The 22,500-nt window shown below is 37.3% G+C and overlaps 1 protein-coding gene across 14 annotated transcripts in view; it reads right to left on the bottom strand.

Moving 5' to 3' along the window:
* ebf3a (EBF transcription factor 3a) overlaps nucleotides 1–22,500 on the bottom strand; it is a 103,485-nt gene that overhangs the window by 20,662 nt on the left and 60,323 nt on the right. For 10 of the 14 annotated variants that reach the window (XM_042336917.1, XM_042336919.1, XM_042336920.1 and 7 more), the window contains exons 7-10: nucleotides 21,793–21,874; nucleotides 17,819–17,936; nucleotides 9,498–9,631; nucleotides 8,884–9,010 (exon numbers count right to left, since the gene is read on the bottom strand). In XM_042336917.1, the coding sequence (XP_042192851.1) occupies nucleotides 8,884–9,010; nucleotides 9,498–9,631; nucleotides 17,819–17,936; nucleotides 21,793–21,874 (461 nt within the window). The remainder of the gene's footprint in view (nucleotides 1–8,883; nucleotides 9,011–9,497; nucleotides 9,632–17,818; nucleotides 17,937–21,792; nucleotides 21,875–22,500) is intronic. The other 4 variants (XM_042336918.1, XM_007896152.2, XM_042336923.1 and 1 more) reach the window with 1 other exon arrangement.

The following is a 22,500-nucleotide window of genomic DNA, read 5'->3' as shown; positions in this document are numbered from 1 at the left end:
GAGAAGGAATATGGAAAAGAGTACAGTCAATTTGTTTTATGTTAATATTTTGTGGTTCCTGCTCTAACCCTTATATCTGTTAGCAGGACAATTGGTATATTTATAGAAGAATCCACTTGGATCTGGGGCATATCATGTCTAAGATTTATTTAGTACCTTTCCCAGCCTCCAGGCATATGTAAACAGTTTAAGTCTGTTTAATTGCTGGCTCAAGTACTACACTGTTTTAAAAAAAAGTGCAAAGTTTCCAAATTAATAAAGGAAATGAAAAGGGTGCATTTGTGAGACACTTTATCTTATAGTGCTGTGATGACAAGGGAAATGGACCATGAGAATGACTTAAAACTATAAATTGAATAAGATCCTACACTTCACAACACTGTTACATTCCCTTCTGGTATGGTTTACAAAGGAGCCTAATCCCAATTTAAGATTCTTTACAGATTACTACTGGTTGTGTAAACTCACAATTACCGCACTTAATGCCGAGTAAAGTTATTTCAGAATAGTAAAATTTCAAAGCCATTAAACCCAAATGAATAAAACAAGAGAGGACCAGGGAATCACATTCTGTGCCAAATGAGGCAAACAATCAGACAGCCCTTTGAAAGGGGGCAGATATCCTATCATCATATGATGGCCAGTATCTACACAGGGTCATACAAATAGGTTCTGACATGACAAAATACACTCAATGATTTCTACAAGCAGCAATAGCTTACTGCTCAAGGAGGATACATATTTAAATACTTTTGAGTGCACTAGAGTTAATCTTATTACTTTACATGCATTAAAGTCATAACAGAAGAAACATTCTAAATATTTAAGTCATTTCAGTGTATTGGGGAATTAATCATACCACAATTGATAAAATTTTAATGGTATGTGTTGTCAGTTCAAGTTGGGATCGCTGAAGCTAATGCAGCAGCAGAAAATGGTATCAGGCTCTCAGCGAGCAGCTGTGACCAGAGGATCTAAAGTCTGTCTACTGCCTTGCCTGCTGCTATTGTAAAATTCAGGAACGGTCAGCTTCGGTCGAATCTTCTTAATTGTGACATAACCTTTCCACTGTTCTTTTTGATCGATTATCAAACCTATCAAACCTAGGGAAGTATGTACTTTCCTTTAGAGTCGATTACATATATATTTTTCAGTTTAATATTCATAAAACAAAGCCAACAAAGCAATCTATTTATATTGAATGTTAATTTACTCTTGCCAATTGTTTTCCTGAAATATTCCAATTGTATGTTCCACCTATGGCTGCTGAGTTTTTCTCACAAATCACTACTTAAAGCAGTGCAAGACAAGGGCAGAGAGAGAGAGCAAAAGCCACTTTTACTGTGCCTTGACAATCACCTAATTGTGATAGCAGCATCTTGACTGGTACAGATCAACTGAGACCTGTAGGACATGCAAGGCAGTCAATCAGCTTGATATGCAGTTAAGTAGTGTTGAAGTAATTCCACCCAAATTCACAGGGCTGTTTAAATATAGTTTCATAAAACGTGTAGTCAAAGAAAAACACATTCAGGAAGCTTCTTTTAACACCAACAGTCCATTGTTTCTACTGCTGCACTACAAAAGGATAAAATGGGCTGGTCTGATTTGGCGTAAATTTTCCATTTGACAGAAAACCTGACTGCAATAATAAAAACAGGAAGACATTCATTTACTCTATACCAGCTGCTAGTTTAAGCTTTTAAATGAGTTCCAGTTTCATTTCAATAATGATCATCTTCCTGTAACTTCCCAATCATGCATTTGTCATAATGCAGTCATTTTCTTGCTACAAACAGACCCTTATAATGAGGCAGTTTTTCACATTAGCAGCATAACTACATAATAAGAACATCTGCAGCTCCTTTCTTACAGACATGATAGAGTTGCAATTAAAACACAACTGTCACTAAAAACAGAAAACTTGACGCAAAGGACCACTCACTCCTAGTCCAGGACAGACAGCAGGCATCAACCTTCGCAAAAGAAACAGGTTGTAATGTGTAAAAATTAAATAAAGTAAAATTAAATTGCTCAATACAGATACATTCCTCTAGAGGGTGGTAGCGATTTCAGTGACAAACTGCTATTTGCTGACAAGTAGTTTACACATTAACCAGCTGAATCCAAGGGGAAAAATGCCAATAGCAATTATATCACCTTGAGGTTATTAAATGTCCTACTGATGAATAACTAGGTGAACTTGACCAGGTGATAAAGACTGCTGTGAGCAAATGATTGTGCATTTGAAGGATATGCAAGTTCTGCTGTATTTCCATATAGGTTTGTGTTCAGAAGAATGTATAAAAAGGTTATTGTTTAAAGCTAGACCACTAAAACAAAACTGATATTTAGTTCCCTACTGAATACTTTACTAGTCCATCAGAACTGCTTTTTATCATTTCAGCTGAAAACATTATACAAAGTCCACAAATGCCTAGTTTTCTGTGGGCTTTGAAATGGTGCTAAGTTCTCCACTTTATCGTCAACCGAACTGTCTTCACCGACTGCATTTCATGTATGAGAAATTCAGATGCTCGGAAATTAAAATTTCAAAGATCTCCCTGCAAAAAAAAATCAATGGGGAGAGATCAATGCTCATAGAAATTTCATGAACTTTGAACCAATATGGGCATGGTGATGAGGACTAGGCTGGAATTTCAGGGCCCTGATTGTTCCTCACACAGATGAAACACAGCCTGTGGGGGTGACGGGTGGTATAAATTTGAGATGTGCTTGAGCTGTAATTTTTTTTCCTCCCAACAAAATGCTAATTTTTTTTATGCTTGTATGAAGTCAAAACTGAAAAAGCCATCTGAAGTCATTGCCAGTATAGACCGTTTCTGAAAACACCTAACACTTTACACATTAACGCAGAGAAGAAATGAAATTGGTTCCCTGTGCAGCTGATCGCAGGTGCAAATTAATATTGTAAAATGAAGATCAATACATGGACAGGGCAAAATCAATAGCAGCTAAATTATTGCTGCATTTTCCTCCTCATTCAAGATGAGTTGTGTTTTCCTCTCAAAGTCAATACTTTGCAGCTTTTCTCATTAATTTCTCAATAAATTTGGCAATGAATTTCAATCACAGAACTTGGCAGGGTGAGCCAAGCATTGTGAAATGCATAGGAAGCACAAAGCCATGGTGGGGTTGAATGCATCATTCATCTGGAGGCAGCCTTGCTTGTTGGAGCAGTACTAATATCCCTTTCCTTACTAGGAATCACATGTTCTGATATTTGTTAAAAAAACATCAAAAAGGAGAAAGGGATTCTTGTGAGCTCTTGCCTTCAAACATTCTTACAACAGTTTCACCTAGCCAGTCTCCCAGATGTTTCAAACACTAACCAGCAGTTGTTTTGCAGCACTACCTGATTTGCTATAAATTGCAAAAGGGAAAAAGTACATGCTCAATTGCAGCCACTTGTTTCAATTACAGTCACTGAATTCACAGGTCACTTAATAATTACATTCGATCAGATAATGGCAAGGAATTTTCCTCAAAGTGCACACACTGACAGTGGGAAAACTGCCATGTTAGCTTATAATTGGAAGACGGGAACTACCTTTTCTATAACCCTGACATTGTCCCCAGGCATTCACATAGGCAGTCTAACTGGGCCTATCACAGAGGGATTGTCTTCCCACTCGAGAGTACCTGACAGTAAATAATAGTACTGATATGTGACACTAGCCACAGAAAGGGGACATCTCATTGTCTTCTGTATAAAAAATGCTCCTGCTGACAACTATTGGATTGCATTCAAACAATTCTGTTTACATACCTTGAAGAATGCCTTTGATTTTAGCTTTTATAGTTACACTAAAACTACAGCTACCAAACCCAGCCCTGAGGTTAAAGAATACTATGAGGAATCACTGTATCACTTGGTATGGGATCAGAGAGTACAATGTGTCTTTGGTTAAAGGGACAGAGGTAGGAATTGTGCCACTTGGATCAGTCTGTTGCATCTTATTGTGAAGTAGTTGGAGACTACACACCAGCTATCTCTAATTTCTTAAGATAGTTGCACGTGGCAAACTTCACCCACTGGAAATCAATGTGCTGAAATCAAAGTTTTCATGATTTCCCTGGCTCCTATTTGAGGTTCAGGATTTTAACTTCACTTTTTTTTCTCCAAAATGTTATCACCTCCAATCGCATCCCCAGTGACTGAGGAAAAGGAAACATTCCAGACACTTATTTCCTTCTCCCTTATCAGAACTGAGTCAAGTGATCTTACAAGCAATCTTATCACATTAATCAGTTTACTTGAGGTAGATCTTTTATTAAAAATGCTGAATAAAATGAAGGGAAATTATATATTATTTTAAAATTGATGGGAGAGCTTTTCTAGAATTTTACACCTAATATGAATTACATTCCTCTGTCATGCTATGAAATGATTTACATTTTCCTCTTTAATTAACTACTTACATATTTTATTACTTTGGAGTGCTAGATACTGTATATTAATAAGAGCAAACTGTCCAAAAAAATTGTTCGCTTAGATAGAATTGTATACCTAATAACAATAATTTTAGGCAACTTAGGTTTTCAATCCTTGCAAAAGTTGCTGCAAAAGAATCAAGTAATTCAAAATGTAAAAATTCAGCATTTATTGAGTGAAGCCAGGATGACCCTTTTGTCCTTTTTGATGATGAATTGCTGTCCTTTCACTGCTACATTTTGTCAGTTTTGGTGCAGCAGAGTCGATACCTTCACCTTGACGAGAAAACTTTGTGATTTATCAGTTCCTCTGCCACCCAATACAACCACAACGTGGCTGAGCAGAACCAATCATGACACAGAGAACAAGGTTTGGTCACAGTTGCCTGGAAAAAAATAAAGCACCCTGTGATGATAGACAAATGTGTCTTGTTAGTAGCAGCCAAAAAGCGCTTGACTTGTACTAATAACAAAAAGGCCATGTTGGTCACCATGGGTCTAAAGACGAAGCACCCTGTCACCGCCCGGGTTTGGAAATTAGCAAATAATGTTCCTTTTTCTTGATAAATGGGTGACAGTTCTCTCTCACCAATCATTTTTAACATTTTGATGCATGCCTACCATCTCACCAGAGGAAGGGAAAAGTTTACCAGGACTCAATTTTCAGATGATGAATGAAGCAGGTCTAAACGTATGAGTTCTGTATGAAGGATAGTTCATTTAATGCAATTCTAGTAAATATGTGTCACTGATTAGGACAAATAGTCTGCTTGTGTAATAGCAAAAAGGTATGTCTTTTTTAATGTTTTCCACTCAAGACAAAAGCAGTAGAATAATACAAATCTATTGTCCAGCCTCGAAATCTGTCCTTGTCCTCAAATGCCATCATTAGCAATTACTCTTTTGGGGGTGTTCTGTTTTCCCATCAATAAGGATATTTTTAGAAAAAAAAACAACCAAGATATGTTTCTGAAAAATCCAATAAACAGGTTTTAAAGTATCAGCTGGAAGAGCCCTTTAAAATTGCCTGATCAGCTTTAAGGGACTTATTAGAGAGAAATTTATTGACAGGAGGATGAGCATATCTGTCCTTCTTTGATTTTTTTTAGTGCTTGCTGACAGCTGGTACCCACAACAGGGCTGATCAATGGATAACCAATACAGGTATCGGACATGGAAGAAACTGTTTTACAGTGACAAAAGATGTGACAGGGCAAGCAAGGTGAAAGAAACAATGCTCCTTAAATGAATGCGCCCTTTGAATGCAAGACAAAAACATAGCTGCAGGGATATAAATGTGACTCTTTAAGGGCCACTGCTGTTTTGCTGTTGGTGAAAGCTGTCGTCATACATGTTTGTTAAGATTTTGCAAGCTCAACAATTAACTCATGAATTAATTCTGCTCGTTGTTGAAAAATAAAAAAAACTCTTGCCGATTTTGTACGTTAGCCATACGTGTGTGATGTGTTAAATATTATACAAATTTCCTACAAGATGGTCCTAGTAATTTTTCCTGTATAAACAGTACATTATCTAAAGCAGAAGCCGGGTTACGGCACTTCTGATTAATTCAGTTCCACAGTAGCCCCATGCTATAAGTGGGACAGCACTATGTTAAAGGGCACTATAACAGGATTCCCATGTATATGTTCCAGTTAACAACAACTGCCTACCATGCTGTTTAAGGTTAACCTTAATCTGTAAATAATGTACACTGCAAAAAAACAGAATGACATTTGAATAAACAAAAAGATCTTCTGAAAGCACTTTGAATGTATTGTCCACAAAACTTAGGCAATAGATGAGAACAGGGATGGAGATGGAAGTTTGCCAAAAAAGGGGAAAGGTGCCACAGGGAAAATGTATGCTAAATGAGGGAACTGGACAATTTAGCGACTAGAAGTGGAATTTCTTGGTAATAAGCCAAAACCTACTCAAGTACAATCTACCTCTTTACCAAATATTCTGTTAAAGAAAACATAAATTGTGAAGAATCACTGGAGAGTAATGATTTCATAAGCCTGAAATTGAATGCAAGAATTTGTGCAGAAAACGATCATTTATGTTTGCAACTAGCAAAATTTCGCCCACAAATATTCAGTCAATTCACTTTACAGTCTATTCTGTGAAGCGCTTTGAGACGTCGAGAAGACGTGAAAAGCGCTATATCAAATGCAAGGATTATTATTATTATAAATGTGCTACAGGCCCTAGGACCCGTTCCATGTATTTAACATTGAGGCTTTTCTGCATCCGTTCAGAACATGTTCATGATTGGTTACCAGTATCTGTGTTTAGTTGCTGGGTTCAGTCTGCTGCAAACGACACGTTGACTCCTAGTAATTTGTGATAATTTCTATAATTGACCGAAAGAAGTTTCTAAAATGCGGGTGGGTCAACAAAACTTTCAGTAGAAGAGGTCAACACGAACATCTAAAAGAATTTTATTCATTGCATCTTGTGCAACTTTGCTTCAAGCAAAACAAACAATTTGCTTGAAGTTCCTTTTGTTCAAAGATGGCATTTACTCCAAAGAATTGCCATTATGTCAAAACAAAACATTTCCTTACTTTAAAAGATTTAAAATGTCATTTTACAAGATGGATGTAAACTGTAATCTTGTTTCAATTACCGGTGCAACAATTATAATTTGCAGTAATTAATTAATTCTGACCAATATTCCACTTCATTTAATTAAAAGTAAAATTATTTCAGTGATATTTTAACTTGTACTTTCTTCTAATAATATTCCTATATTTGGGGTCAAACACTCCTAACTTATGCTATAGTGTCAGATTACTCAATGTTTTAGTTTTAGTCCTATGAGAATTTAACATTTATATTGATGAATAAAGCAGGAATCAATCAAAAACACCATGGCATAATTTGTGTGAAAAAAGAGACCTAATAGTTAAATAATTATTCTTAAAAATAATTCACTATTTTTCAAATATTTAAATTATAATTCCATCTCTTGCTATTCGTTTGACCCATTTGTTGTTGAATGTGGCAACATATCTACTTAATTTAATTTTAAAGATAAGGCAATTTATACTGTATTTTACAGTCAAAGGCAATTTACTATTAAATGGCAATTACCCATAGTGTGATTGTTAATTCTGGCACTAAGTGCTAGTTGCTTGAAATTGTTAGTTCTCTCTCATTTTTGACCTTCTTACAAGAGGGTTAGGTGCACAGGGAATTAGAGGGACTTGTGTTGAAGAACTGGACATGTCATTTGTGACTCATTCTTTTAATTCACCATGCTAATCAACTGAACTGCTACTGTCTCCCATGGTAATTGTACCTTTATGATGACTGGAAGGGACAGGGGGGCGGGGCGGGAACACAGCAATAGTGGGATATAGTGGGATATATTTGTTCTGTCCTTGATGAGAATCATCACAATCCTCTTATACTGTTGGAATGATTTCACATTGCTTCCAGCAGCAGAGATTGAGAAGGGGAAGCTGGATTTATTCTACGTTGCCCCGAATCCCTTTCGCCAGAGGCTGAGGAGAGTTCTGTGGACGGGCAACTAATTGAATGTGCAGAGCAGAGCTCCACTCAATGATGTTGAGCTGTTTTTTCTAATGTTATTAAAGACCTGGGCATGCTGCCAGCTCCTTAATAACAAAAAAATGAAGTGTAAGTTTTTAATAAGTTTAAAAGTTTGTTGAAATCTGCTCGGGAATAATCAGATTTTAGCATCAATTCAACTCTAAACCACCTCCTGGAGGTGATTTCAGGAGTGGGGCTCAAAATCGAATCAATACCCCTAAAACCTTGATTTATACTGCACTTTTAGAGTTGATTTGATGCAAAAATTGCATTTAATCGACGCTAAAAGTGCAGTTTAAATGGGGCATTAGTATGTGTGACTAATGGTATTCTCCACAAGCTATTCCTTGAGATTTGGCATTTTAATAGGGCTGTAGATAAGCTGTTAATGTCTTAAGTTATACTATCCACAACCTATATGGCCTATACTACACTCTTGTTTCATTATCCTGCAGCCTCATTGCCCTGTGTCCCTCTTCATGCTGAGAAGGTTAAATGTTGGAGTGGCTAGTCAGACTGCAAGCTTGGTGGGACTCTGATAGAAAACAGCTGCCCAAGAGAATCAGTCCCTCCTCCTCATGGGTTCACATAATTTTCATATTGTGAAATACAGTGGGACTTGGCTCAGTTTTCAATGGTGAAAGCAATTTTCAATGATTATCTCATTGTCCCCATCAATTTAGGAGCACTCGAAATCAGACAGAAGCTTCCAGGTCAGACAGGGTACGACCTCACCTCCCCCTTCTCCCTGCTGGTCTATAAGTTCCTATTTCCTTCTTTTTTACCTCCTGAATTTCACATCTTTGCTCACTCATTAAATCTCTTTCAGACTTGCAGTGTTTTTTTAAAAAGAAAAAAACGACTTACCAGTGTAGACAAATCGGCCAGGAGCACCTTTGCAGAACTGCTTTGACTTGTAAGACAGAGTGACTTCTACCACTCCTGGAATGTGCCGAGGTGGTGTCTGAACTCTGATGGCGTGGGGAGTTATCAGCTAGAAGAATCATACAGTAAACAGGCTTAAGGTTGAGATGACAGAGATAGAGGTGATGCTTGCCATTTGAACGTAATTATGAAAATTAATCTAAATTGGTCACACATCAAAAACATTTGCCCTCCTCTTTAACATGCAGATCCGAGATCTATAGCTTGACAAAAATTCTTGTAAACGATCCTTGGTTTTAGCTTGCAGGAAAAGCCACAAGGCATCATTCACAGGAAAATTGCCTCCATATGTCTCCCTAAGCCCCATTCAAGTAATTTTCTAGTGCTAATTATTCAATTGCATTGAATGCACCCTTACAACATGCCATCCACTAGATGGTGTAAGTTGGCATCAGCTATAATTTAACATATATTTAACATTGTCAGCTGAACTGCCTAATGCTAATAATTCTCTGACAGGCACATGTGATGCAACAGTTTGTCAGGATACATTACAAATTGGTATCACATTTTAAAGTCCAATTCAGTCAGCTTACCTCACTCCAGACCAGCATAGTGCCAAATACCACTTGCAAGCCATCAAAGAAGTTGTCTCCTATTATGATGACTGTAGCTCCACCGGTAGTCCAACCTTCACTCGGGCTGATGGCTTTTATGCACGGAGTAGCTGCTTGAACAGTGAACAAAAAAGGAACTTCAACATTTCGTCTTGGTTTGCAAGATCCCATCCGCAATGACAAATCATGCAAAGCAAAGTCACAAAGTGAATGATTGCTCTCTGCGGTTTAGTAAAAAAAGCACAATCATATCTCAGCATGTTCATGTAGTAAAAGCCAACCATTAACTGTTTTACACTGCAAAGGCCAAGCAGCAGTTTGCTACCACACAAGAAAAATAGCTTGATGTAGCAAATTATATGTCAGGGCAAATATGGCTATTACAAATGATTAAGCATTGCATGCATGTGGCATGTCAATTTATCTGCTTTGCTTTACAGATCTAAGCAGAGTCAATCAAAAGGTTGTTGAGGGAGATGGAAGAGCAAATGCTCTGAATTTCGATTCCTCATAAGCAGCTAATTGGGTTGGGTTTTTCATCCGCGAACTTTGCCTTTGGTTCAAAACTTCATTTTCCCCTGTCATTCTGTAATTACTACTTTTCACTTTTCATCACAAAAAATCAAAAGCGCTATATTAATACTTCTGTCAAAGGTACACATTTTACATCTAATATTGTTTGTCGACATGAATCCATGAGCCATTTACTTGACCTCTCTTTGTCTCTAGAGTCCTCACATTTGCATGAGTTATTACAAGTGGAGCAGACTTAGCACAGGAGGCAGCAGCTAGCACCAGTCAATCCAGGCTAGCAGCAGCCACTGAACTGCAGCAATGCTCAGGCTGAAGGCTGCACAGCCTCTGAGTGAATCGCTTTGTTCTTTACTTTGATCAGCCCTTCTTTACATGGTGTTGACAGACCTTTTTTTTTATCAGCTTTGATGGTCTTTTGTATGCTGACTTTCATGCAAAGCAGCAGATCCTGAGATATACACTTTCGCTATTACAAGTAAATTCTACTGCTGGATTTTTTTTACCTGCAGTTGGTTTCAAACGGAATACCTCATTGTCTTCCAATAACCTAAATATCACAACTCCCATTTTTACTGAACACTAACTTTTCTTCATAAATTCCCCCCAAAAATGTACTTCGGCTTGATTTGCACATCTATTTTAAAGGATAAAATGCAATCTCATAAGAAACATTCTCCAGTCTTTCTTATTTTGCCAAAAAATATTATAGATTTATTTTCAGGAAACTGAAGGTTATTTTCAACCTGTACTATATTGAATGTACAAGATATGTTTGTGCGACTAACTGATTAACACTGAATATACTGATTAGATATTAAATGGCCATCAATGCAATACAGAAAATACTTCAAGTTTGTTTGAAGGTTCCTCCTTACATTTTTCTCCTATCCGCTCCTGAAGATCTGGAGCTTGATTCCACACTGACCACCACTAAGTGCCCAATTGCCATTCGTGTGTGAGCTCTAGACAATTAGTTTTGGCAGGCTATTTGACCACTCAGTCATAGCTTCAGTCAATGTCTGCAGCAGGAGTCACTGAATAGTGATCAAGATTAGAATTTGGCCTGATTTTTTTCCTCTCTCAAGTTCAAGGTGTCCGAGATCAATTGTAGCACATTTGATCTCGGCCACCTGGCTGAGATCAGCTGACTGAGCACAAATCCACAGAATGGGATTCAAACCTAGACCTTGGTCTGTGTTCAGTTCCACCCTTAACAGTGGCTTCAACCAACTGAGCCATTTCACATCATTGCTCATGATTTATGTAGGGAAGGTTAAGGGAAATATTTTCTGCATCTCATGGATGAATGCGTAGTCCATTCTCCTTATATGCTTCTGGTAAATAATTTGAATAATTGAAAAAAAACTTTTGGAGAACTTATTTAAATTTTTGAAACTTAAGTTAATGCTTAATATAAGAATAAATAATCCTTGCATTTGATATAGCGCCTTATCAGGTCTTTGAGATGTCTCAAAGTGTTTCACAGAATATACTGTAAAGTGAATTGACTGTATATTTTGTGGACAAAATTGCGCACAGCAGTTGTCCCGTGAACAGTGACCAATTTTTTTTAAGGGATTATTACTCCCGGAAAATTGATCCGCCAATCGACTAACAACTGGGTTCCTACTTATTGCTAGGTAAACAGAGGTGTGTGTCGGAAGAAAACTTGCCCAACGTTTTGTTTTGCCCTGCCCAGGAATTGAACCCAGGTCTTCTTGCTTGCGAGGTGAGTGTTCTAACCACTAAGCTACAGGCCTCCTAACACTTTCTTGGGCATCACCAAATACGACGTATCCCTAGATCAGAAATGGATAATTTCTATGCTGTTTTGCTATATCACAAATAGTTGGCATTTCTGTTGTATTCACTGGTATTCATCAAAAGTGTAGTAAAAAGAATTGGCAAATTGAAGGATATTATTTGAATCGTGGACCATTTCTATTTGTTTCACAAATCCTTAAAAAAAACAAGATTACATTTTTATAGTGCCTTTCATGTCGGAAGGACGTCCCAAGGCGCTGGACAGTGTACAGCAAAAAAGAAGCGCACTGAAATGTTATATTGCTCTGGAGATAATCAAGTCAACGTTTATGATATTTAGGACATTTTCCATGTTATAATTGTTATCTGCTGATATTCTACCTAATCAAAGCAGCAATTTATAGTCAGCTATTAGCTATTGTTGTGCAGGACACTAAAGACATTCTACCTTTCTTTGTTTGCTTTTATGTTGGACTAGTGGAGGTTATATTTGCTGATTCCATGTGCATTTCCCTCTGCAACAGAGGATCTGAGCACACACTGAGAACCTGCCCTTAACTATTGCTGTTGACTTCATGCTAATAAGTTCATACAAATTTTCATTTCTGAGGCTTCCAAGTGACATTTGCTTTTCTTAATTGCAGAGAGATCGTTTGAAAAGGATCAGCTCTCTAAAGACTGACAAGTCTCCTCAAAGGGAGTGACCTTCATCAGCACAGCCAATTATGGCAAATAATTCACACAAAAAAATTACAGTAAACAAATTTACTTTGGAGGTGAGAGAAGAAAAGAATATAGGATTTGCTGCATGCACAAGAGGCTGCTGTCTGGCAGCTGTGGCCTGACAAGCTCGCACATCACTGAGGAATTTGCAATGCTTCTCAGCAGAGAACACGGGTCTGACTCCGCCTGTGCCTTGAGCCATCTTCCTTCTGCCTGTATTTGCATACATTTCAATGCACATACAGAGAAGGAACATGTGTTCAATGGGAACCATGGCAAAATGAATTACACAGACAGTGTTAGAGATCTAATGATATACATGCACAATGCACTCAAGCAGATGATAGAAATTGGAAAGAGCAGATGAAGACAGCAGCAGAAGAACTGCAAATCTGTGCTTTTCCTTCCTTCTGTTTGGTAGGGAAAGTTTAGCTGGGCATGCAAACTATGCCTCTTATTTTACAATGCACTTTAGGTTAAAAGCTGATCATCAGCACGAGCCAAAGCTGAGCAGCACATGATTTAATACAGGTCTTTAGTTTACTGAAAAACGAGTAGCATTTTTCTCAGTATAATTGCTCTTTATACTTTTACAGTCACATCATCCTTCAATTTGCCAACTCTTTTTTACTACACTTTTGACAATTCTATATATTTGGAACTCCTACAATGTGTTCTTAGTTCATGTTTCCCTAATAGTCAAAGCAAGAAATTGTTTGATATGGATTGAGAACCAAAAAAGTGTCTTTATAATAATAATAATAATCCATGCATTTGATATAGCGCTTTTCACGTCGGGAGGACATCCCAAAGCGCTTCACAGAACACACTGTAAAGTGAATTGACTGTATATTTGTGGGCGAACGCGGCAGCCAATTGCGCACAGCAATGTCCCACAAACAGTCGTAGATTGAAAATGACCAATTTAATTATTGTTTTTAGTTTTTTTGGAGGGATTATTATTAGGCGTGTGGATTAAGGAAACTTGCCCAAGGTTTCGCCCTGCCTGGAATTGAACTCAGGTCTCTCGCTTGCAAAGCGAGTGCTCTAACCACTGACTACAGGACTTTATGCCTTTTTGTCCAATTGACTTCTACATCACATGCTGTTTAAAACTTCTCTAGTGTCAAGAAAAGGGATTGTGCTTTTCTTTGAAAGGCTTATGGACTGTAGCCTCTGTCTTGTGTCACATTATTAAATCCAATTAAATATGTTTTTATCACATCTTCTTCAATTTTTGTTCTGTTCTTTAGCTGTCCCTGTACCACGCATCTATCCCTAAATCTGACGACAGTCAAGTGGCCTATTCCAAAACCTCTAAAACTGTAGCAAGGAAGTGCGTGAGAAAGGCTAACCCTCGCTCCCTTAGGATAATTGTCTCCCCAGAGATCCCAGATTAATTTGTTTGGCAAATCATGGAGGAGAATCTCTATCTGACCACTTCATAAATGTAGGTCCTTTTTTAAAAAAACAATTGAAATTAATTTTCATGCAAACACAAAAAAAATCTTTCTACACTTCACAAGGGGTCCAGTGTACAAGTCCTGATCTTGATGAGATACAATTGTTTTCCATGTTTTGATCTACAAAGTCTACGACTTGCACGTTATTTCTGAAAATCCCCGGTGGTCGTGTTAATGACGCAAATGGAACACTCTTGCACCATTCCAGTCATTAGCAGTTCATTTCCATAATAATGTGGCACACACTTGTGCCAGGTCCCAAATCAGCACAATGGTGCTGAAAATAGCACATTTTGCATGATTGTGCAAAAAAATTGCTGCAGCGGCAGATTTTGTGCTGGTGCAGACATTTAAAAATCATGCCCTTCAGTTTTTGTTAAGGATTCTTACATTAATAATTCACTGTATGTAATCATTAACTGAATCTGTATTTAGCATGTTTCTATATAACATTATAGTCGTCTTTGGTGGGGATTCAAACACGGCCAATTAAACCAATATTTGTGCCTATAGCTGCAATAGCATACAAATTAATTTTCTTGACGTCTGTTCTTGAGCCTTCAGGTGCGCTATTTTGCAGTTCTTTTAGATGCATGTGAGTACCACACACCACACACACGTGATGTCATCATATGTTTCACATGATGATGAAACACCTATCTCTGCTGGCTGCTTCCATTTAGTTGCCTGGAGCCTTGTACATGGTGCGATGGCACCACTGAAGCTGATCGCTGGCTTGTACGTCGCTTCATTTAGTTGACAACAATGCCACCCCAGTCAAGTGCTGGCAGCTCTGTGGCACTGTCATGAGATAAACCTACCATAAATCTTGGGCAAATATAACTTTTCAAAGTAAATTACTATCAACATTTAATACTTTCCAATTTCCTATAGATATACTGGTAAACCCCTCACCATACAATTTCTCCTATAATGAGTTATTCCTCAAGAGTATTATAACAGCATTTGTCACCTTTCTTTGGATTTACAATAATAAAGCACTCAAACAAGCCTAATCTTGCCTCACGAAGACTTCTTTGTTCTGCGTACTAAAATGTCTTGTAATTGTGCTTGGGATGTCCAGATGGCTGGTTGATACTCCAGCTGATAGGATTATACCTTTTACCTCTCCTAGGGCCATCTGTTCCCTTTAACTCACTAAAACCCTGCAGCCTGCATTGAGTTGTGTTTATTGCATAAACCTAACAGCATTACAGACACTTGGCATGCAAATCATTACAGTGCTGCAGGCCTCATATTGGAGTGGGGGGGGGGGCACTGCTGAACATTGAAAGAGTGGTGGTAGAGTAATTTACAAAATTAGTGACAAAAAAGATTAAAATTTGATTCTCCACAATGCTTGAAGGTACAGCCATTGTTTTTCTTTTCCCATCAGCTGTATTCAGCTACTGTAAATAATCTGCATTTTGTAAGCTCTGAAGGATTCAATGGCAGGCTTCCACAGCAGCAGTAGCAACAGCAGCAGCAGGGGGAATTAGTTCTCTTGGAAACGGTCTGTGAGTGTGTATATACTGCTGGTGAATATTAGATGATTGGATAATGAGGTGTTAGCGAAGAGAAGCTGCATTCAGCCACATATCTGCAGTTTTCACAGGGCACTTTCTGATAAAAATGCGTTGCTAATTCAAAGCATACTGTCTGTTCAGAGCACCAAATATTCTGCACTTTGTAGGTATGGAATTACATTTTATAACTGAATATCCTGCTTTAAATTGAGCCATTCATGTGCTTTTTCATACCACCCAGGGAGCAGTGCAAGGGTGAATTTTACAATGATTCCTTTAGTTGAAGGGTGGGTGGTTAGAAAGTCAATGGGATGGAATTAAATTATATTTACAAGTTGCCATCTTCGTATTTTGAACTCGTTCAAATTCTATGTAAATATGTATACATAGTGACCGAGGTGGCAAGTAGGGGTAAGAAGAAAAGATTTTAAAGGTCATAATATTCATGATCTTCTGTACAAAATTGTTCTATTTTATTTCTGTGCAAATGACACTTAACCCAAGCTTTTCTGACTCTTTAGAAAGGTATGAGATTTTGCTTTGCTTCTGCTACTGATGATGGTTTCATTAGAAGACTTAGTATCAAGAGTCGCAAGCATGGTTGCTTTAACCCATAATGTGGCTGGTTCCATCCCAGGGGAGGAATAGTACTGGGTATAGGATTCAGCCTTTTTAATTGAGGGCCTCATTAGTGTTTCGTTGCTAGGCAAAACACACACCTACTTCAATGAATACAATGCAGATAAACAACACGTCACAAGCCACAATGACTCCTCAATTCACTATAATCATTACTTCTGTTCTTCTGAAGTTCTGAAGTACACATTTGTTCAAAAAAAAGCGAGTGCTTCAGGAGATGTAATTACGATAGATTCATAATATACTTGAATTTTATTCAACTAACAAGATCCTAACTAGAATGAGTATTTGTTTATTTTGAAGAGATATTAGTATCTAAAATTTGCATTTTTATACAATTCCTAAAGGTGGTGACTCATGCTGGTGTTGAGTTTCTGTAATTGCTGGTAGCCTTCTGGTACCTTACCCAAGTGATCATTGGGTAAACTAAATGATGGCAGGTGATCAATTTGGGGTACATGAGAAGTAAACCTGATTTGGCACTACCAGACAAGGTCAATGAATAGCAAACTGGAGCAAAAACTCTGATTTGTTTTTCTTTCTAGATCAGCTAATTCAACAAAAAATATCAAAAGCTTGGATCATCCTGGTCCGTGTGGCTCAGTACTATATCACATATTATCTACTCGCTCTGCCATCTACAGATTCATTATTTTCCATTTTACGCTTATTTTTTTTTAAAAAATCATCCGAGATTACCTCGAGTTATTAATTATTGCAAATGTAATTGTCAAACTTTGAGGGTTTTCACTGTGAAAGTATTCATTGATTCGGATACTGAAATGAATAGCATTTTGAGTTGCTCCAGAAAATGTTTGTGCTTTGTCATTACAGTTCAAAACCTGAAGTCTGTAAGCATGCTTTATTTTTTCCAATGTGCTTTCCTTCCCCCACCCCAAAAACATAACCTTCACCAAATGAGACGAACTTGACTTCCTGTTACTTTGCAGTTCCCACGAATTGTACTGTGACTGGAGCAGAAGAGGCTTCAGTATTTTGCTTCACTTTATACTGGATTTCAGCAGTTCTTCAGGTTAAAAGACAATCGTCTGCATTTCTCCACAAGTAACCTTCAGGTTGCAGGCGAACCAAGCAATCAGCTAATCATATGTAATCGGTTGGAAGCAAAGCATTTTCGTGCTGTTATACTCCTACGAGAACACCATAGCTTTCATCTGCAACAGCAGGGCTCAGCAACAGGAAATTGACCTCACAGTAAATTCTTTACAGATTTGATCATGCTTTTTTTACCATCAATTGTAACGTACAAACCTGCAAGTGGAGTTTTGTATTGCTGGATATGGTGAAGGCAGTTGCCAAAAGTAAATACAAGTAATGGGGATAGATGCTTAAAAAACTCCAAAGGAAGATGTTTCAAATACACTAAAGATTTTGTGATTTTAACGGGGAAAGTATAGGGTGACAAAAATGATGGGCAGAAAGTATTAAAAGAAGTAGCATTGACTAATTTGTCTTGTGATTTTTCTCTGACCATTTGAGGTTAAAATGATTTGGCCAAAAGTACAATGTAGAGTTTGTACTGTTGAAAGAATAGAAGTGTGAAATATAAATGGAGAAATCTTCCACAAATCATAAAACTCCATGTAAAATGTATGATGCCTACCATTTTCCAGATAAGAAGTGGCCGTACCTTCTGATGGGTCAAGTCTGCGGGCTCGCCTTCCATGCTTAGAGTTGTTGTGTACAAACATGTTGTCTGAAACAGCCAGCACATGGCCATCAACATTAACTGTTGTTGATATAACAACCTAGAAATAAAGAATACATTAGTTAGGGCACAGTTAGTGTTGTGCAAAAACTCTGCAAAGTGCTGACACCTTAATGAGCTGAAAAGAAATACAAGGGCCTTATTTTACTGTTAAATTAAACTGTCTTTGCCGAGAGCATGGAGTGGTGCCAGAATAAAGATGCTCCTTTCAAGAACAGTTTATGTAGTTGCTATAAATACCTGTCATTCATGTCAGCCTCTGTAAAAGCTTTCTCTTATAATTGTGTCTCTTAAAAACCCGCCACACTAATTACAATTTAATCTGCCTATTATGTTAACAAATGAATGCAATTCATGGGAATATTCCACTCACCATTATCAGGCCCTAAAACACCCCTCAAGCTACTCATTTAAATAGTTGCTGTTTTCATTGATCTATTGATATATTGATTAACTAGTTTATCTAATTAGAACTGCCTCACTTGAGAATGGGTTCACATGAAAGGAGGCAGGGATTTTGAAATTACCACACACTCTTTAATAAATCAGTAGGCTTTCCTGCTTTCTCTTGGTAAATTATCCTAGGTCAATTTTCCACTTGCATTTAATCACTAATAATGAACTTTTTTGCATCTGAAAAGAAAGGGCTGAATATGAATAGTGAAAGTGTTTTCAATCAGTGAAAAATAAGCCCCTCTCAAGTTCATTTTGATGGTGATTGACCCTGGTATGTCAATGGAATTTCCTCCTTTGAGTGAAAGAGTTTCATTCTGCATCCAGGTTCAGGGACTGGCCATAGGATAGATGATGGATAGGCTTCTCTGGCTTCCAGCTGCTTCTTCGTTGGAAGGGAAAGAATACAAAATGCATGACCTTACTTTAGACCCTACTTCTTAACAAATAGAAGTAGAATCTGCTTCTGTCCAATTTCTTACAGAAATCCCATCACTTGCTTAAAAGTTCACGAGGAAAAGGGAAACACCGATTGTATGAACTATTAAAGTCTTTTAAAGTTTGTTCAGAAAGCAACAACCCATTTTTTTTAGTCCATATCCTAACTACAACTATTGTGTGTGTATAAAAAACAGATCTGGAAAGCATTTCCAATAGTCAAAGTGGCAAATGCTGTGTAACTAAGAACATCCAGTTCTAACCCACCTAAATTTGATGAGCTCCAAAACTTTGAATCACTACACTCAAGGAACAAAGGGTGAACATTGTGTTAAGGTCAAACTCTCTAACCTGGGGTTGGCGTGGAGTACGTCCTGGAATGTTCTGACTTCAGTGTGTAAATAATGCTGGCATTATTGCAGAGCTATTGCTGACAGAAGTTATGTAAATCAATTTGCACAAACATTTTCTGTGTTTGTGATTCTTGGAAGGTTTAAGAAAACCCTTTCAATTCATGGATTTAGTTCAAAAATAAAATTCCACCTTTTGATTTTACCATGTACTGTTCTTGCTGCCATTCTTTTATAGACAGCTGAACACTGCTTGCAGTTTACCAAGCTAAATACATGATAATATTACCCTGAATGGATTTGTATGCCAATCACTACATTGTAGTGCACAAATGCACTACAATTAAAAATATATTAGATATATCAACTCGTACATTTAAAATTTCCAGATTATACAATTAGGGTATAATTCGGTGGAATCTCAATATAGACTTGATTTATTTTCAAAAATCATACCTTTTTGCATTAAATAGTTTTGATTTGTGTAATATAGAAGTCAGACTGGGCTATAAAATCCCAACCATTTTACTCTGTCACTATATGTAGGTCATTGGCTGAGGGAAAGATTGCTGTTCAGCACAAAAGAATCTATGTTCCTTCAATCTCCCACAGTGCACCTCAAGAAAGGTGCTGAGGCAGTGAAATCAGTGAAATGATTGTCTGGGGTCTGACACCCAGTTAAGTCCAGTTAAACCTTCTGAGAAGCAGGGAGATTAGCTGAAGAGACCCGTGAAAGTCCTTCCAGTGACTAGTGGCTCCATAGTCGACCACAAGATCGCTGGTGACTGATGCTTCTTTTAGTCATCAGTGAGACAAAGAGGACATTTCCACTCATTTCAGGTTTGACCTTCTGCTCCGCGTGAATGGATCAATATCACCAATGCCACTTGTATCTGAGATGCATGAAAAATGGAAACACTGCTACATTTTTGAAGGGAGAATTTTATCCTGCTATAAACTTCTTCCGTCCAATCATTTTGGCTAACATATTTGGCAGTACTCCAAGTTGGCTACAATGTGTCTCCTTGTTTAGTTAACCACAAATATATTTCTTAAAACTATTTTCAGATAGCATGATTCACGGTTTACTTCTGCTGAATCTGAACATTGACTGAATTCCACCATATTTAGTCACCTACTGACAACATAGTTAAAACTTTCCACTCTGGGAACAATTCTTTTCTTTAAATCAATGGTCTTTTTTAATACATGTCCAAATAGTCATACCGTAATGGTGATTTGCATTATATTACACTCCAAAATAATGGTGTGTAATGATAAAGAAACATGTATTTATAAGAAAAATGCCACCTTATCCAATAAGAAATATAACAAACATAAGTTGGTGTTATTTTGGAGATAAAGGAATTATCCGGGAAATACAAAATAAAGATCATTTCAAATAACCGACTGGTCAAACAGCTTCTGAAAGAGATAGAATGGTTAATGCTAAACATTAAATTAATGTTTCTTCTCACAGATGCTATCAACCCGTTATCTATTCCATTATTTTCTGTTTTTATTGCGTATTAGGTATCATCATGGTTGTTTTGAAAAATTAATTAGTATGTAAAAGGTTTACATTAAATATAAAGTAACTTTCCATTGATACCATATTTTAACTCTACCTATTCCAAGGATAGAGGGTAAACAATGTACAGGCTCTGGATGCCCAGTTAGATGAATAAATCACATTGACAATCTGTCCTGGTCTCCTTATTTTGTGAAGTAAAAAATCTGGAAGCAGTCAAATGGAAATAGCATTTTTAATGACTCAGACAAAATTAATCTGAATGAAGTATTCCTTTCAATCTAATATTTTTAAAATTCTAGAAATCATATATTAACACTAACAATTTTAATAAGATGATACCTTTTTATGATAAAAGATATTATTAAATGAGCATTTTTCGGTTTGCCAAGTTATTAATTGATTTTGTTAACTTCCAATAATTTAAAGAAGGTATGGGTTTACCATTAGCTGTTTGTAGGACATTGCTGTGTGCAAATTGACTGCCATGATTGGCAGTTAGTGTACATTACAGGAAATCCTATGAAGTGCTTTGAGACGTCCTCTCGACATGAAATGTGCTATATCAAATGCAAATATTATTATTACTATTAAGTTATGTTTATTACACCCTCTTCATTTAGAATGTAAACTGTATTTTACCTGAATATGCATTATGACTAAAGTGCGGTCCCTGCCAATATGGATTAAAGTGGTCCATGTTTTTGGTTTGGTACCAAAAAGAATGATTTTGAACTCCCTGGATACACGAGGTGCTTCAGTGTACACCAGGTCATAGATCTGTGCCTCTGACTCTCCACATAAGAGTTTTCGATCTCTGCTATGATGTCAGTGAAGTGCTAAGAGGAGGTAAGGAAAATCGGCAGGTGTGTTAACCAGGGACCCGCTCCTTTACCTACATGTAGCTGGTTAAAGACCATCAATGCCAGAGGCCTGTGGTCAGATCACACGTCCCACCTCTGTCTGAAAATAGTGAAGAGCACAAGGTGCTCTAAAGAAGGGAGGGAATCAAATTTATGAAAAAAATAACTAAGTCATCTATTTTATACCAAGCACTGGATATCCGAAAAATAAATTCCTTCCAGATGTTGTGTTTTTTTTATTAGAAATGTTGCTTGCATTACCTGGAATCTGCGCATATCCCTCGGGTTCCCTGCATTCTTCAAGCAGTTCTGATTGCACTTGAGGAAAAACTTTAAGAAGAATCTGAAATGACACACAGAAGACAAACGTATTAAAAATACATGAAAATGATAAATTGCTGCATTGACTGATGAATAAATTAGATTATCATACACAACAAAAAGGCACACATTTACATGTGCGGCTCACACCCTTTGCATCCTTTATTTTTTTTCATTTGATGTTGTCCACATTATACCTTGTATCTGCATCTGCCTTCCACACAAGTCATTTGATATTCCACCCACCAATTTTTACCAGCAACTACTCTGCAATTAAGCCAAACAAAATCAATACTCAGGTAAATTACACACACCTGTGACCATGCTTCAATTTAACTACATCAGAATAGGACCTAACAAGGTGAGAGCATACAGCAAAGTTATGGTTCTGTCAGGCAATTAGGTTTCACTTCGGGGACATACGCACAGGGCAATTATGCCGCACATTACAACCTGGCTAATCTTCTGAACAAATGTCATCTGTGAGAGACTAGGTGAAGACAGTTCATTTGCTGTCTAAATGTTTCTGCTCTTTAACTGTCACCCTTTTTACGTAGTGTATCATAACGGAACTTTTATTCAATCTGAAATATTTTAAATACATCCTGAAAGGATTTACTCTCTTAAAAAAAACACTATTCACCTTTA

Source organism: Callorhinchus milii, unplaced genomic scaffold (genome assembly GCF_018977255.1).
Source record: "Callorhinchus milii isolate IMCB2004 unplaced genomic scaffold, IMCB_Cmil_1.0 Scaffold7, whole genome shotgun sequence".
Classification (NCBI taxonomy): Eukaryota; Metazoa; Chordata; class Chondrichthyes; order Chimaeriformes; family Callorhinchidae; genus Callorhinchus; species Callorhinchus milii.
This window is presented reverse-complemented; position numbering and strand designations above follow the sequence as displayed.